We start from the raw sequence: 14,371 nt of genomic DNA on the forward strand, positions 1-14,371 counted from the left end.
CAGTCACTCAACTCAGCATCTCAAGATATCCGTGCTACTTCTTTAATCTTGTCCACTTCCTTTCTTTGTGGCAACCTGTTTCTTGCTTGACAATCACACCATGTTCTTCTGGTTCAATGAAAGTAGTACAGTACAACATACAGTATGTGGAACCTCAAAACCCGATAGGGGGTCGCAGTTTTATGTTGCGTTGCCTTGCGTGCCAGTTATGAGTCGGCAACTGTCATTGTTTCGTGATGGTCTATTTCAGTCGGGTTCATTCGAAAATGGGATTTCTGTTTTCCAGGTTCATATCAACGCCGCTCATCCGATTCTGAGAGGGGATCTGACTACTTTGGCCCAGCACTCACGATCAGCAACTCCCTCTCAGATGCAACCGGACCACCTGGAGAGACAAGTCAGCCGGTAGGGCTCTTACTTTTCTTCAAGGGGTGACATTGCATCCGTGTACACTTCTCATACCCTCTGAGGTTCACAAGTTGTGGATCAATGATGAAAATTAGCCAAATCTGAGTGCCTTGGCAATATCTGCCTTGGCCTGTGATTATGCATGAGAAGCTTTTCGTCTTTGTGTCTTTGTCAGTATGTGTGGGTGTGTGCGCGCGTGTGACAGTATGTGTGTGTTGTCTTTTGTGTGTGCTGAGCGATGATGTAAACAAAATCACCTGAAGTGTATTTTACAACAAAATACATTTTCTGAGGGTTTCTACACTTGAACTGAGCTCAATGTCTATACGTGTGTGCATTTAATGTTGAATGATAGATGTTTGTTTCCTTTTGTATCTGTGTGTGTGCTGAGAGTCTTGAATGTGTTTTTTTATGTTTGTCTACTGAGTGATGATGTAAATCTCCCTGACCTGAAGTGTATTTTCAACTTAAAATACATTTTCATGAGGGTTTCTACACTTGAACTGAGCTCGGTTGCTTTGCGTGTGTGTCTATTTAATCTTAAATAATAAATAAGTTTACTTCAGCTCCTAGAAGAGAGCAGTTTTTTGTGGGAGAGGTAAAACGCTTTAAAAAAGAGATGTAATAAAAATTTGTTTTTTGATTTCTTTATATTGTGGATTTTCAGTAGAGATTCGGCCTCACACTTATTCCCCATGATGTACTCTACTCTAAATTATTATTAAAGGTGACTGTAGATAGGATTTGCTTGTAAACGCATGGTACAACAACCTACCCTAACTGTGTGTGTGCGTGTGTTAGTCTGCACATAGCCCTCCTGATCCAGAATGCTTGTCCATCAGCACCCTATCCACTGGCACCTACACCACCAGTGATCCAGAGGCCAATACAGGTGCGAAATATGTCTGCCAGCACACATCTTTGTATTACGTTGTATATCCACATAGGCTTAATTCGAATTTATCTACGGTCTATCTTGGAGTTAAGCAAGTCATAAGTCAGGTCATCCAGCGTTGTTCAGTCACTAATTATATTCACACTAACTCGCTAGCTTTGCACTCAGTATAAGCAAGTACATCAATGCTATATGTACTTGCATTAGTTTGCTGTACCTTATTCATTATCACTTTTTTTAATGATCCCAGATAGAGCTGTGCAATATAACGATATATAATCGTAGTTACGATATCAAACCGTGTGATATAGTCCTCTAAGGTTTATATCATTAAGTTTACCTTACCTCTACTGAGGCAATTTCTTTTCCCCCGCTTAGTAATGCTTACTGGGTAAATGAGAGACATACTTAAAGGTACAATGTGTAGAATTTAGTGATATACATCTTAGTTCATGTTTAAATAGGTATTGGTTAGCTAAACTGTGAAGTTAACACAGCATGTCTTTTTTTGATGAATGAAGTTAGATGTTGTAGTTATGTCTTCTATTTTAGTGTTTCAAAACATGCCTTTCGCCATTCTTTTTTTTTTCTTTTTTTTTCTTTTGCAATTTAAAAGACTTTTAGCAAGTCATGTACTTCAAGTCCAACTTAAGTCATGTCATGAATCTCATACGTTTTCAAATAGAAGTCCTAAAATTGGTGACTTTAGTCTGACTCGAGTCAAGTTGTGTGACTCAAGTCCTCCGCCTCTGGTCTAAACCTGTCATCATTAGGTAAATCTCCTACAATTGATGCCACAGAGCCTTCTCGACTTGGCACTTCCTCCAGTCCTTCTGCAGGCCAGCCCCGACCAGCTCTGCCCACCTCTCTGTTCAGCCACGGGAACGTCCAGCGCATCATCGATCGATATGCCCAAGAGCTCGACTTCTCTTTAAGTACCGCGGGTAAAAGTACAGGTACAGCCTGCATAAGCTGATTCTCCATCTATGTGATGCGCTTTTGTTCACAATTGTACATTTTGATCAGGGGTGGGAAAGATTGTACTTCAGGGCCATATTTGATTTTTAAAATGAGTAATTGGGTCAGGTAAGTAATAGATGAGGTTGAGAAAAAAAATGTTGTTTGTATTATTTACAAGTTCATTATAATTAATTGAATAATATTCAGTTGAATAAATGTAATCTAAATTTGTTTTGGTAATACTTTTCTTCATTCTCAAAACATTTAACAAACTATTTAGCCACAGAAATCATTTAAAAATAAATGAAGAAATTAACTGTAACGCACCAATTTGGGGGCAAAATGGCAAATCAATGCTACAAAATTTAATAGGACTCTTGATAAAGAAAATCAGGGGTTCTCAACATGTTTGGGTCCAGGGATCAGTTATAGGGGCGAATTATTCTCCCAAAGACGGACTCATAAGCCTCAATTAAACATAACTAACCCTAAATGCCATAGTTGTTAAAAAGTTAGGACATATTCTTATAAGAATAGTTGTATTTTTAAGAAAAAAAGTTCTAATCTTTACAAGAACAAAGATGTATCTCATCTGGTAAAAAAGTCCTTTTGGGGGAAAAATAGTCTTTTTCCCAAGATAGTTGCAATATTATGGTGTTAAAGTCTATGCTATCTATTGCACATTTCATACACAAATGAACTTAAAGGGAAGTCAAGCAAACATTTTTTTTTTCAAGAATGTCCTATGCAAACCCACTAGTTGAAACAGGGCATTCTGATTAATTTTGCGTTTGTGGAATAAGTGTTAATCCACAAATTTTTAGCCATCTCTGGAGGCGGCCATTGTGTCTTCTGTCGACTGAAAATGACATCACAACTGCTCACAACGACCAATCACGGCTCAGATTCAGAAAACATGTCAGCCGTGATTGGTCGTTGTCAGCAGTTGTCATTTCATTTTCAGTCGACAGAGGACAAAATGGCCGCCCCCAGAGATGGCTAAAAACGAGTACATTTTGCTGCTTCATTTATATTCCACATACGCAAAATGAATCAGAATTCCGTGTTTCAACTAGTGGGACCTCTGGGAACATATTCTTGAAAAAAATTATGTTTGGGTTGACTTCCGCTTTAATAGAAATCTCATCATTTCGACTTGACCACTGTAGCAGTCTTCTGACTTGACTGTCTGGACTTTATTATTATAAATATTCATGGTTTTCCCGGTTCTCATGTGAAATGGCCGACTTTACACCATTTTTTCTGTTGTTGATCTGCAGACAGCGAAGGCTCCGTTTTGGAGGAGTGTCAGTCTTCACTCTCCCAGCAGTCTTTACACCAAGTCTCTGGGAGGCGAGGGAATGACCACGAAGCATCTCGTGTGACTTTTCCCTCTCAAGCCGCCCACGCAAGTGACATGGTCAGTGAGCCACAAAGCCGTCTGAAAGACTGTACAGTTGTTTACTATTTGACTTTGCTCTGCATACTGAGTAGTGATGTAAATCTACTTGACCTGAAGTATATTTTAGATAAAACACGTTTCATGAACGTTTCTAGACTTATTAACTGCGCTTGGTGAATTAACACTCTTGACATAAATATTTATTGTTATTTGTTTCAATAGGACTTAATTTGCCTTTATTTTAGCATAAGCTTAACCTATAAGACCAAAACATTTATGTATCATAAATCTGTTTATTGTAACTCAGATTACTTTTTTTCTTGTTTGCAAAAAAAAATACATGGAAAGAGGACCTTGAAAAAATATTAAATTGCAATGACAATGTTGAGGGAGTTTGGGGTGGGGAATCGTAATTGGATCATTTTTCAAAATCATTCTGCCCTATGACAAATATTCAGTTCAACTCGAGGAACATTTTTCAACAAAGCCCCTCTCTTGCTTGTTCATCTTCCAGAATCGTGGCCAGACGGTCCACCCCATCCCGGAGCAGCTCTCAGTCTGCGAGGATCAGGACTCGTTCAGACCTCTAATTGGTCAGGTAGGGGATCAGTCCTCCTGCCTCCTCGCCGACCAAAGAGAGACCGCCATGGAGCGGCTGGTGGGTCAACCGTCGGCTCACTCGTCCATGATCGGCCAGCCACTCCCTGTCGGATTGGACTTGACTCTGAGTCGCATCATGGAACAAGTCCCTCGAGAGTCGACGCAGTGCGGGCAGAGAGATGAGCGGGACCGCTGTGTGGGTCAGTTGACATCTGGGACAGACCGGTCATGGTTGGATCAGCGTCCAGAGGAGAGCTCGATGAGACCACTTGTCGCAGAGTTGGATGTGTCTTCTGACCAGGACAGTGGAAGCTCAGGTTTGAGGATTTAGGAGGCACTTTGCAGACAGTGAATAGATCCTTTCATACCAAAACTACTTATTACAGTGACCCTGCCGCCGACCTAGCCCAATGTGAGCCGTCACATCACATGGCTGATTTTTATGCTTTGCCTTGCAAACATAAATTTGACATATATGTGGTGGATGGTAGCAGCAAACTTTACTCAAGTCACTTCCAAGGTTATTAAAGCTGATGAGAACTAATGAAATGACTAAAATTGAAAATGCATTTTTGTTGACAAAATGAAATAAAAACAAAAAATGTTTAAAAAAAAAAATCTGAAACTAAGATCCTATGTTTATAAATTTAACTATAATTAAAGCAAAACTGTCTTTTGTTTTCATATCAATTAATATCATACATTAGCTTTCTGGGTTCATTTTAAATGTATTTAGTTCTGTATTGCGGTATGTCCGTACAGAAGAATGAACGTCGAACGGTCTTTTGAGAATTTTGGTGATTTAAAAAAAAAAATAAAATAAAATCTTGCACTCAACCATTCTATGTAAAAAAAATAAAATAAAATAAACTAAAATGAAATGAAACGTTTTCCCCCCCAAAACACGACTAACAAACGTGTTCTACAAAATTAATTAAAAGTAGCTGAATTTTAAAAGATAGATAAAAACAAAATTAGTATAACCATGGCCACTTCACAATTTGCAGCAGTTTGGCAGATTAACATTTCCGCAAAAGAGGATTCAATTTTTTTTTTTTTTTTTTTTTTGCGCTCCCAGGTAAATGTTACTGTCAAACTAAACATAAAACAAAATAGAATTACTATATTAATTATTTAAAACAATCACATCACTTTACCTCGGGAAATGCAAAGGAATTTGCCATGGACATGCTAATGAATAGCATCTGTGTTGTGTTCTAACCCTTGAAGCATAAATTACCATGCAAATGTCCAACGTAGAAAATTCCCTCAATTTGGCTTGCCTAGTCACCGCATCTGTTTCATTGAATTATTATTATTTTTAGGTGAAAGAACTGGCGTGGATCTCAGCACTTTCACAGAGGCCGCCATTCCCCCACATCCATCGTTACTTCCCGAAGCCTCCCATCACAGTACTTCTGTCCCCGGTTTGAATCCACTCCCGGCCGGCACAGACTCGTTTCACCCACTCCCGTCCGAGGTTACTAACAACGAGACTGCCCCGGACCCATCTGCCATCTTTCGCGACTCCTCTGATGGACAGCTTTCCAGCGGCGAGCTCAGCGTGTCAGCACATTCCGACTTGCAGTCACAAGGTGGCGTCTCCGAGAGCGAGCGATCCACAGAGCGCTTCAGGGCGGAGGACGGCTCCCGCCAGACATCCACTTGGCATCAAGTCGACTCGCCGCAGGTTGTGTCTTTGACCTTTTTTCTTTTTTTCTTCTTCCAGACTTTTGTCTTTTTTTTTTGTTTTTTTTTTTGGGGGGTAACAAAGTATTTACCTCTTTTCTGAATTCAGGTCATGCACCTCTCACAATCTGACGCGAGCGACACTTCGTCTGCATTCAACATACTGCCGGAGGATAACGTGGAAGAAGAGCAGCAGGGAAGTCAAGTTCCAATTCCCCAACCCCTTGCAGAAGGGAAGCCGGAACACAATTTGAACCTGAGAGTGGACCTCGCTATTAAGCCACTGGTACATTTTTGCACTGCTCGATTTTGGGCACTGCAGTGTGTGTGTTTGTTTTATACAAGTTGTTTGTGGGTGTCTGTTATCTGTGTGCTTCTGTTTTTGTTCTTGTTTGTTTCTGTTTGATTTTTGTGCGTGTGTGATGGCATGTGTGTTTTGTATGCATGTGACTTCACCGAAGTCGTCTTCCTGCAGCACTTTCACATTATTTTAACCAACAATTATATAGTATCATATGTGATAAATGTTGCCCACTCGGCATCCATTGCCGCCTGATCATCCTGTAAAGGGGAATACCCCATCTGTGGTCCCTTTTTAAGGTTCCTCATTTTTCCCCTGGTTGTTTTTTTTTTTTTTTTAGTTTTTCTTTGCCCTTCTGGGGGTTATGATTAAGGGATGTCGTTAATATTTTGTCAACTATGGGCATGTGCCAGATGCTCAGCTTATTTTCCCCGTTCCATGACAGTGACAATAAAGTTCCATTTTATTCTATTTCCAGGAAGCAGGCAGTATGAAGGGCATCCTGGAGCAGTCCCAAATAACATTGGTGAGCCTGGCTGACACCACACTGCAGGAAAGCTTGTTGCCTGTGGAAGATGTCATGTGGGAGGAGGAAAAACAGAAAGGCCACAAGGTGCTTTGTGTTGGCATTCCAGAACCTTCTCAAGTCTATCCCCATATAAACTTGTGTTGTCTATTGTAGGCATCCCATAAAACCATAATGGAGGAACCTTCAGGGGCCTTAAAAGAGGACCAGAGTCCAACACATGCAGGTAAAGTCTGCCGTTTATTTGCCCAGGCCCTATTTACATATGACGCCAGTGTGACATGTGAGTCTTGAGTGTTCAACTGTAGCTTTCCAATACAGTGTGATTAAGGGCCGAGTCCTGCTGCAAAATGCGAAAATCCACAATTAATTGACTTCTGCCGATAGGTGTCAGAAGTTGGTGGCAAAACACTTTTGTCTAAATGAAGCTACTCGACTCACGTCAGCATAGTTCCAAGGCACCAAGATGCTACCAGATGACCCCTTCAGTTCATTTCAACATAATTCCTTGGCCCTAAAGTGTTGGCAAAGCACTGCTTTTTTTTGTTTTTAAAGAGAGCTCCTCAACTCGCTTCAATATAGTTCCTAAGCAAAAAGATGCCACCAGATGGCACCATAGTGCTACTCAAAAATAGTTTCCTGATATTAAAATGCCGCGCAATGGAGGCAGAGCACTAGTTTTACTTAAATGAAGCGCCTCACTTCAACATAGTTCCGAGGAACTAAAATGTCTTTTGTTCCGGTGAGGCTCCTCAACTCACTGCAAGCACCAAGATGCCGAAAGATGGCTCCATAGCAATACTTTCATTGTTTTGGCCTGAACAAAAAAACACTAAAGTGGGGAGTGTTTCCGCAAATAACGGCATGTCATTAAATAATTCTTTAGTTTATTGCGACTACTAAAACAAAAATATACCAATAAGTTAAAAAAACTAATTATATAAAGTAATTAGTTGATTAGTAAATTAATTGTTGGAATAACATTTAGAGTCAGAATTGTTCACCAAATGCCGGGAAACCTTTTTAACATAATGAAGTATTCTATTAGCCCCTGCACCAGCACACCAAAACCACTCAATGGAAACTAACCAAGGAACTGTTTAAGGACTGCACTCGTCGCGCACTCCGGATGATGACAAACATAACGCATTCCCGTACCAGTGACACCCAATCAATACGAAGAACTGCTCAATACAATAAACTGGAATGAAATACTTTTTAATATACTGAGCACCACTCACAGGACATAGAAAATGACATTGACCCAGAAAATAACTTTTTTCATACCGTCAACAATACCTGCAAGTACTACACAGAGGAACAATATAACACCATTGACTCTCCCCAAAAAATATCAATTATTCACTTTGATAGCAGAAGCCTGTATGCCAATTTTCATCATATCAAATCTTATCTAGGTCAGTTCACACAACCCTTTAACATAATTGCAGTATCGGAAACATGGATTAACAAAGAAAGAGGCATGGACTTTGAACTAGATGGATATGAAATGGTTTGTAAGAATAGAGAGAACAGGAATGGAGGTGGGGTGGCTTTGTGTATAGAAAGGAATTTATGTTTCAAGGTGGTAGAAAGAATGACACAGGTGGTGGATAATATGGTAGAATGTATTACAGTAGAAATATCTTTGGGGAAAAAAGAAAAATGTGTATGTAAGTTGCATCTATAGAACACCTGGTTCGAATATTGACGCATTTAAAAACTGGATGGAGGAAGTCTACACAGAAACAAACATAAAAACAGTGTTCATCTGTGGTGACTATAATATTGATCTTCTCAATCCAAACCAACATAAAATGACAGAGTTTATTCACACAGTATATAGCCTCAGCCTTTATCCTAGTATTATTAGGCCCAGCAGAATCACTACCATTGTGCAACACTATTAGATAATATTTTTACTAATAGGGAGAACAATTTGGTGAGTGGACTACTGATAAATGACATTAGTGACCACTTACCAGTATTTATAATTTATGACTGTAAATACAGCAAAAACAACCAAGATAGTAGATTACAACACAGACGAACAAGGCCTGAAGAGGCTATGAAAGCACTAAAAAATGATTGACTGAAAGAGAATTGGAATCCAGTATACAAAGAAAAATGTATTGATAAAGCTTATGATGAATTTCTCAAAAAATGTAAACGATTATATGATATTAACTGCCCAGTCAATATAAAATAAAACCAAAGCATAATGACAATCAGTGGATAACAAAAGGGGTAATAAATGCTTGCAAAAACAAAAACACTCTATACAGGGAATTTATGAAATATAAAACTAAAGAAACAGAAAACAAATATAAGAAATATAAAAACAAGTTAACCAGTATTTTGAAAAGATGTAAAAAAGAATATCATACCAAATTATTAGAAAGTAATACATATAATATTAAAGGAATCTGAAATATTTTAAATAATGTAATTAGAAATGGTCACAGAAAGTACAACTACCCACCTTATTTCATAGAAAATGAAATTAACACTAACAATATGGACGAGGTTGTGAATAAATTCAACAGATTTTTTGTCAGCGTTGGACCAAACCTGGCAAAGAAAATACACAATCATGACACAGCGAACAATGCTTTTAATTGAAAGAAATCCATGTTCAACGTTTCTTAAACCTGTTGAAAAAAAGGTGATTGATATTGTTAATGGTTGTAAAGAAAAAACATCTAGCGACTGTGATGAAATTGACGTGAAAAAGGTCATTATGGGAATCTCCAAACCACTTACTTGCATTACGAATCTATCATTTCAATCAGGGCTATTTCCAAGTAAAATGAAAACCTGCAAAAATCATTCCCATCTACAAAACTGGTGACAAACACAATTTTACAAACTATAGGCCCATCTCCCGTCTTCCACCATTCTCGAAAAACTCTTCAAATAATAGATTAGATAAATTCATCGAAAAACACAAACTGCTCTCGGACAGTCAATATGGATTTAGAGCAAACCGGTCAACTGCATTTGCCTTAGTAGAACTTATTGAAGAGATCACTGATTCAATCGACAAAAAGAAACACATATTAGGACTGTTTGTTGATCTAGAGAAAGAATTTGACACCATAGACCATAATATTTTGATGAATAAACTGGAGCAATTTGGGATTAGGGGTATGGCCCTGAACTGGTTAAGAAGCTACTTAAAAGATAGGCAGCAGTTTGTGAAATTGGGAACATTTCAATCGAAATGTTTAGGCATCGTGTGTGGTGTACCCCAGGGGTCAGTGTTAGGACCAAAATTGTTTATATTATATGTTAATGATATATGTAAAGTCTCCCACTTATTGAAATTTGTTTTGTTTGCAGATGATACCAATATTCTGGTTTCTGGTGAAAAAATGCAACATATTTTCGATATAATCACATCAGAGTTTCAAAAAGTTAAAATATGGCTTGACAAAAACAAGTTATCAATAAACCTAAACAAGACAAAACTGATGGTGTTTGGAAATGTCAAAGCAAACAACCAAGTTAAAGTACAAATTGAAGGTGTAAACATAGAGACAGTGGAGGAGACAAAATTCCTAGGGGTGATTACTGACCGGAAAATGAGTTGGAAGCCTCACATTAAATATATAAAATCTAAACTTTCAAAAGGTATTTCTATCCTGTCTAAAGTAAAACATTTTCTCAACCAAAAATCCTTGCACATTCTTTACAACTCACTAGTTTTATCATATTTAAATTATTGTTCAGAGGTCTCGGGAAACTCATACAAGAATTCAGTGCAGCCTCTTTTTATACTGCAAAAAAGAGCTATGAGAGAAATCCACAACGCCAGTTATCTGCGCCACACAAATCCACTGTTACTATGCTCTAAAAGTTTAAAATTGTTTGATCTTATAGAATATAAAACTATACAACTAATCAACAAAGCAAAACATAATTTACTGCCGGGCAATATTCAAAATATGTTTTCGGAAAGAGATGGTGGCTATAATCTAAGGGGAACACATAATTTAAAGTACTCACGCATGGCAATGAAAGGTTTTTCTGGATCTATATGTGGAGTAAAACTATGGAATAAACTGAATACTGATCTACAACAATGCACAAACATACACCAGTTCAAAACGAAATATAAAATAAGTATTTTAGAGAAATATAAAGATGAAGAGGGGCTGATAGAGGTGTAGAAATATTATATGTATGTATGTATGGATGTATATGTGTGTGTATATATATATATATATATATATATATTATATATATATTATATTATGGTCATTACTGTCTGGTTCTATTATTATTATTGCTATTATTACTATTGTTCTTGTGCCATTATGTAAACCCATTTACCCATATTTCTAATAATAGGTGTACCAATCCGCATTAACAGAATCCACTATAATCGAAAAGTGAACTACGCTGAACAGCATTTATTAATATAGTAATCAGTAGTGGATATGGAAGTGTATTGCCTGTAGTTTCTATTATATATAATACTATTTCTTGTTATAGAATTAGCGGAAAATTGGAAAATATTGTAATATCTTGTTGATGAAATGGAGATGAAACGGGTAGGAATATAAAAGTATACATATACTTCTTCTTACTTCTTTTCAAACATGTAATGTATGTCTGTCTTTTTGTATGCACTTAAATGACACTCCTTTTTTGTTGTTTATTTTCTTATTTTATTTGTATTTTGTTGTTCAAAATAAAGGGAAATAAAAAAAAGTGTGTCAAGTGCACAACGGTGGCTGTTGTTCAGAGTGGATTTTTCTTCCTTTTTTTTGTTTTTGTAATTTGTAATGTGATTGTGAATATTTTCCATGTATCTTTATTTGTTCACTGTACGGGGAAAAATATATTTTTTAACGCAGTTAACAATCTAATCTGTTTTCTGGCATCAGGCATGCTCCTGGAGTTCAATTGGGGGTCGTGGCAGCAAGGGCTCTTTGAGGAGAAGCGCCGAGCTCTTCGGGAGAAGTCAGTCCGCCGGGCGGAACAAGTCAAGGCCAAAGGGGCATTGGCCAGGACTGGAGCGGTGGAAGGAGGAGTGCAGTCTGGGGAACGCCCTCTGCAGACCAAGGTTTGTTTATGTTTATGTTTATCTTTTTATATATATATATATATATATATAACCAAAAACTAATGAAATAACATTGTTGATGAAATAAAAATTAGTCCTTAAAGTAATTAACTGAAAAGACATTTTATGTTAACAAAACACAATACTGCGACCCTTTTATTAATCTTGCAACCAACCTTTATATTAAAAAAAAATGTAAAAGTACAACGAATACCAGTAAACACTAAACTAAAACAAAGCATATCGAAAAAATTCTGATAAAAAAAAAAAAAAAAAACCCGCTCGAAACACTACAACTGCAAGAATAATAATGTATATCATGATTCATGTTAGATTTTTCATGATTAGGCTTGTTAGCTTGATTAGGTTGTGGGTTTAGCTTTACCTTTTTCCATATCTAGGCCCAACTTGCTTGGTGTGCTTTGCTTCCACATATGTATGATAAAGGCTCTCACACACACACATACACACACACATAGACAAAACAAGTTCAGAGTGTTCCAGCTGCTTTCGCTACCCTTTCCCATAGAGCTGGAACACCTTTGTATTGAGGGACTCCTAAGAAAATAAAAGGGAGGAGGCGCAGGAGCCGGGCAGAGGGTTTTAGGAACTGTAATCGTACACTTCCCTGCGCTCTCCTTGCAAGTAAAAAGAAAACAAAAAAAACACCTTACAATAATTATAACAGTAAATATGGTATAACCTATGAACAATTATTCTATCACTAACTGAATTTGAAAAACTAGTCAACCCTCTCCCAAAAAGTAACTATAATGAAAAATCCAAAATTACTGTGCCTCAGCTGCAGACTCGGTCGGCCCTCCGGGCGGAACAAGACAAAGCTAAAAGGTTGGCGGCAGCCGAGGTCCACGGCGAGCAGTCCAAGCAACGTCCTGCGCAGACTCGACAGGGAGCCAAAGTTGACATGTCCAAAACGGCAACGTCCACATCGGTCAAGCAACAAAAGCCCTCAACTCCTCTAGGTAGAAAATGTGATGAGTAACGAGATGGATGGTAGGATTGATTGAGTGGATAGATCTGCTCCCCAGAAGTTGAATGTTCATTTTGTTTTACATCAGTCAGCATGTCAACAAAGCTGAATGAGCAGAGCCACGTCAAGAAAAGCAAACAAGAAGTTGCCGAAATGCACAGACGAACTCAGAGGTACTTCTATGTTTTTGTTGTTTTTTGTTTTTTCTTTTGTTTTTTTAAATGAGAAACCACACATATTTGGGCAATTTCAAACTGCTCGCCATGATCTTACTGACATGACTGATGGCTTGTTTTCCATGAAAATAGCCCAAGTATCAAGAATTGCAGTACACCACACACCAGATGGTTTGCCTTGCTGAAATTAGCTTGTTTTGAGTGGGTGTCCCTGTCTCATGACATACTGTACATGAGTGGGTTTGATGTTTCTTTATATTGTGTGTGTGTTTGTTTGATGCTATTTTGTATCTTGTTTGTTTGGTTTTAATTTGTGTGTGTTTATTCATTGGTGTATGACTGTTTTTGTATGAATACACAATCTAATGGGTGTTTGTTCTGTTGTTTTGGACTTTACTTTTTGTGTAAATATGTGTTACGTATATTTGTTTTTGTGTGTGATATTTTGTATGTTTTGTACATTTTGTGTTTGGTTTTATTTTGTGTGTTGTGTCTGTCTTCATTTAGTTTTTCTTTGTTTTATTTTGTGTGCGTGTGTTTTGATTTGTTTTAGTGTCTTGTTTTTGGATTTTTTTTTTATGAATGTGTTTTTGCATGCATTGGTCCATTTTTGTTTGGTTAACAGCATTTCAATGTGGAAAATTGATTTGACATGCAACTACATTGAGTTACAAGCTTTAGCTTGGTCACGTGATGAATTAAACTGGTAAATGAAGTTACCACTGTGTTAAGTGCATTTGTTCTTTCAGACTGTATGAGCAGCTGGAGGAGGTGAAGCAGCGGAAGGCAGTCCAGAGCAGACAGGAGGCATATGCCACCAACAGACAGAATGCCAAAGCCTACCACATAGTAAACCATCACACTCACTTTCCCTTTGACGCACACAGCCTGCACTCAACTGATACAAAGAATGTTTTATTCCCACACAGAAAACCCTCCAGAAGCTCCGTGCCAAGCAGACTCATCAATGAGCGACTCTGAATGTGTTTTTATAGCTGTGTAAATTATTTTTTTTATACATCAATAAAGCTTTTAACTTATTCAAAGATCGTGGGGCCTTATAGTTCACAAGCTTTTTACATCAAGTACTGTTACAGTGATAACTTGAGTTATGATATACAGGCACAGCCATCAGCCACATGGTGGCAGCAAAGCACTACATGCAGCTCCTCAACATCAACATAGCTAATTGAAACCAAAGCAAAACTTAAACTTACGGTAGCCTTAATTAAGCCTGCGCTTTCCATATGTCACAGATGTATAAGACATTCGGCAATAAAACTGTTGGGGGGGACACAATGTCTCCTTTAGCGCTTTCCATATGTCACAGATGTGTAAGACAAAACTGTTGG

The 14,371-nt window shown here is 37.8% G+C and overlaps 1 protein-coding gene across 10 annotated transcripts in view; it reads left to right on the forward strand.

Moving 5' to 3' along the window:
• Positions 1-14,068, forward strand: part of cep295 (centrosomal protein 295) — a 30,868-nt gene extending 16,800 nt beyond the window's left edge. For 5 of the 10 annotated variants that reach the window (XM_086035551.1, XM_086035553.1, XM_086035552.1 and 2 more), the window contains exons 17-29: positions 287-405; positions 1,210-1,300; positions 2,077-2,259; positions 3,544-3,683; positions 4,180-4,582; positions 5,591-5,955; positions 6,064-6,240; positions 6,734-6,868; positions 6,938-7,007; positions 11,674-11,852; positions 12,655-12,835; positions 12,932-13,016; positions 13,769-14,068. In XM_086035551.1, the coding sequence (XP_085891677.1) occupies positions 287-405; positions 1,210-1,300; positions 2,077-2,259; positions 3,544-3,683; positions 4,180-4,582; positions 5,591-5,955; positions 6,064-6,240; positions 6,734-6,868; positions 6,938-7,007; positions 11,674-11,852; positions 12,655-12,835; positions 12,932-13,016; positions 13,769-14,000 (2,360 nt within the window). In that variant the 3' untranslated portion in view covers positions 14,001-14,068. The remainder of the gene's footprint in view (positions 1-286; positions 406-1,209; positions 1,301-2,076; positions 2,260-3,543; positions 3,684-4,179; positions 4,583-5,590; positions 5,956-6,063; positions 6,241-6,733; positions 6,869-6,937; positions 7,008-11,673; positions 11,853-12,654; positions 12,836-12,931; positions 13,017-13,768) is intronic. The other 5 variants (XM_086035556.1, XM_086035559.1, XM_086035560.1 and 2 more) reach the window with 3 other exon arrangements.
• Positions 14,069-14,371: the final 303 nt, after the last annotated feature.

The sequence above is a fragment of the Filicampus tigris genome, chromosome 7 (genome assembly GCF_054856515.1).
Source record: "Filicampus tigris isolate MCC_2025a chromosome 7, RoL_Ftig_1.0, whole genome shotgun sequence".
NCBI lineage: Eukaryota > Metazoa > Chordata > Actinopteri > Syngnathiformes > Syngnathidae > Filicampus > Filicampus tigris.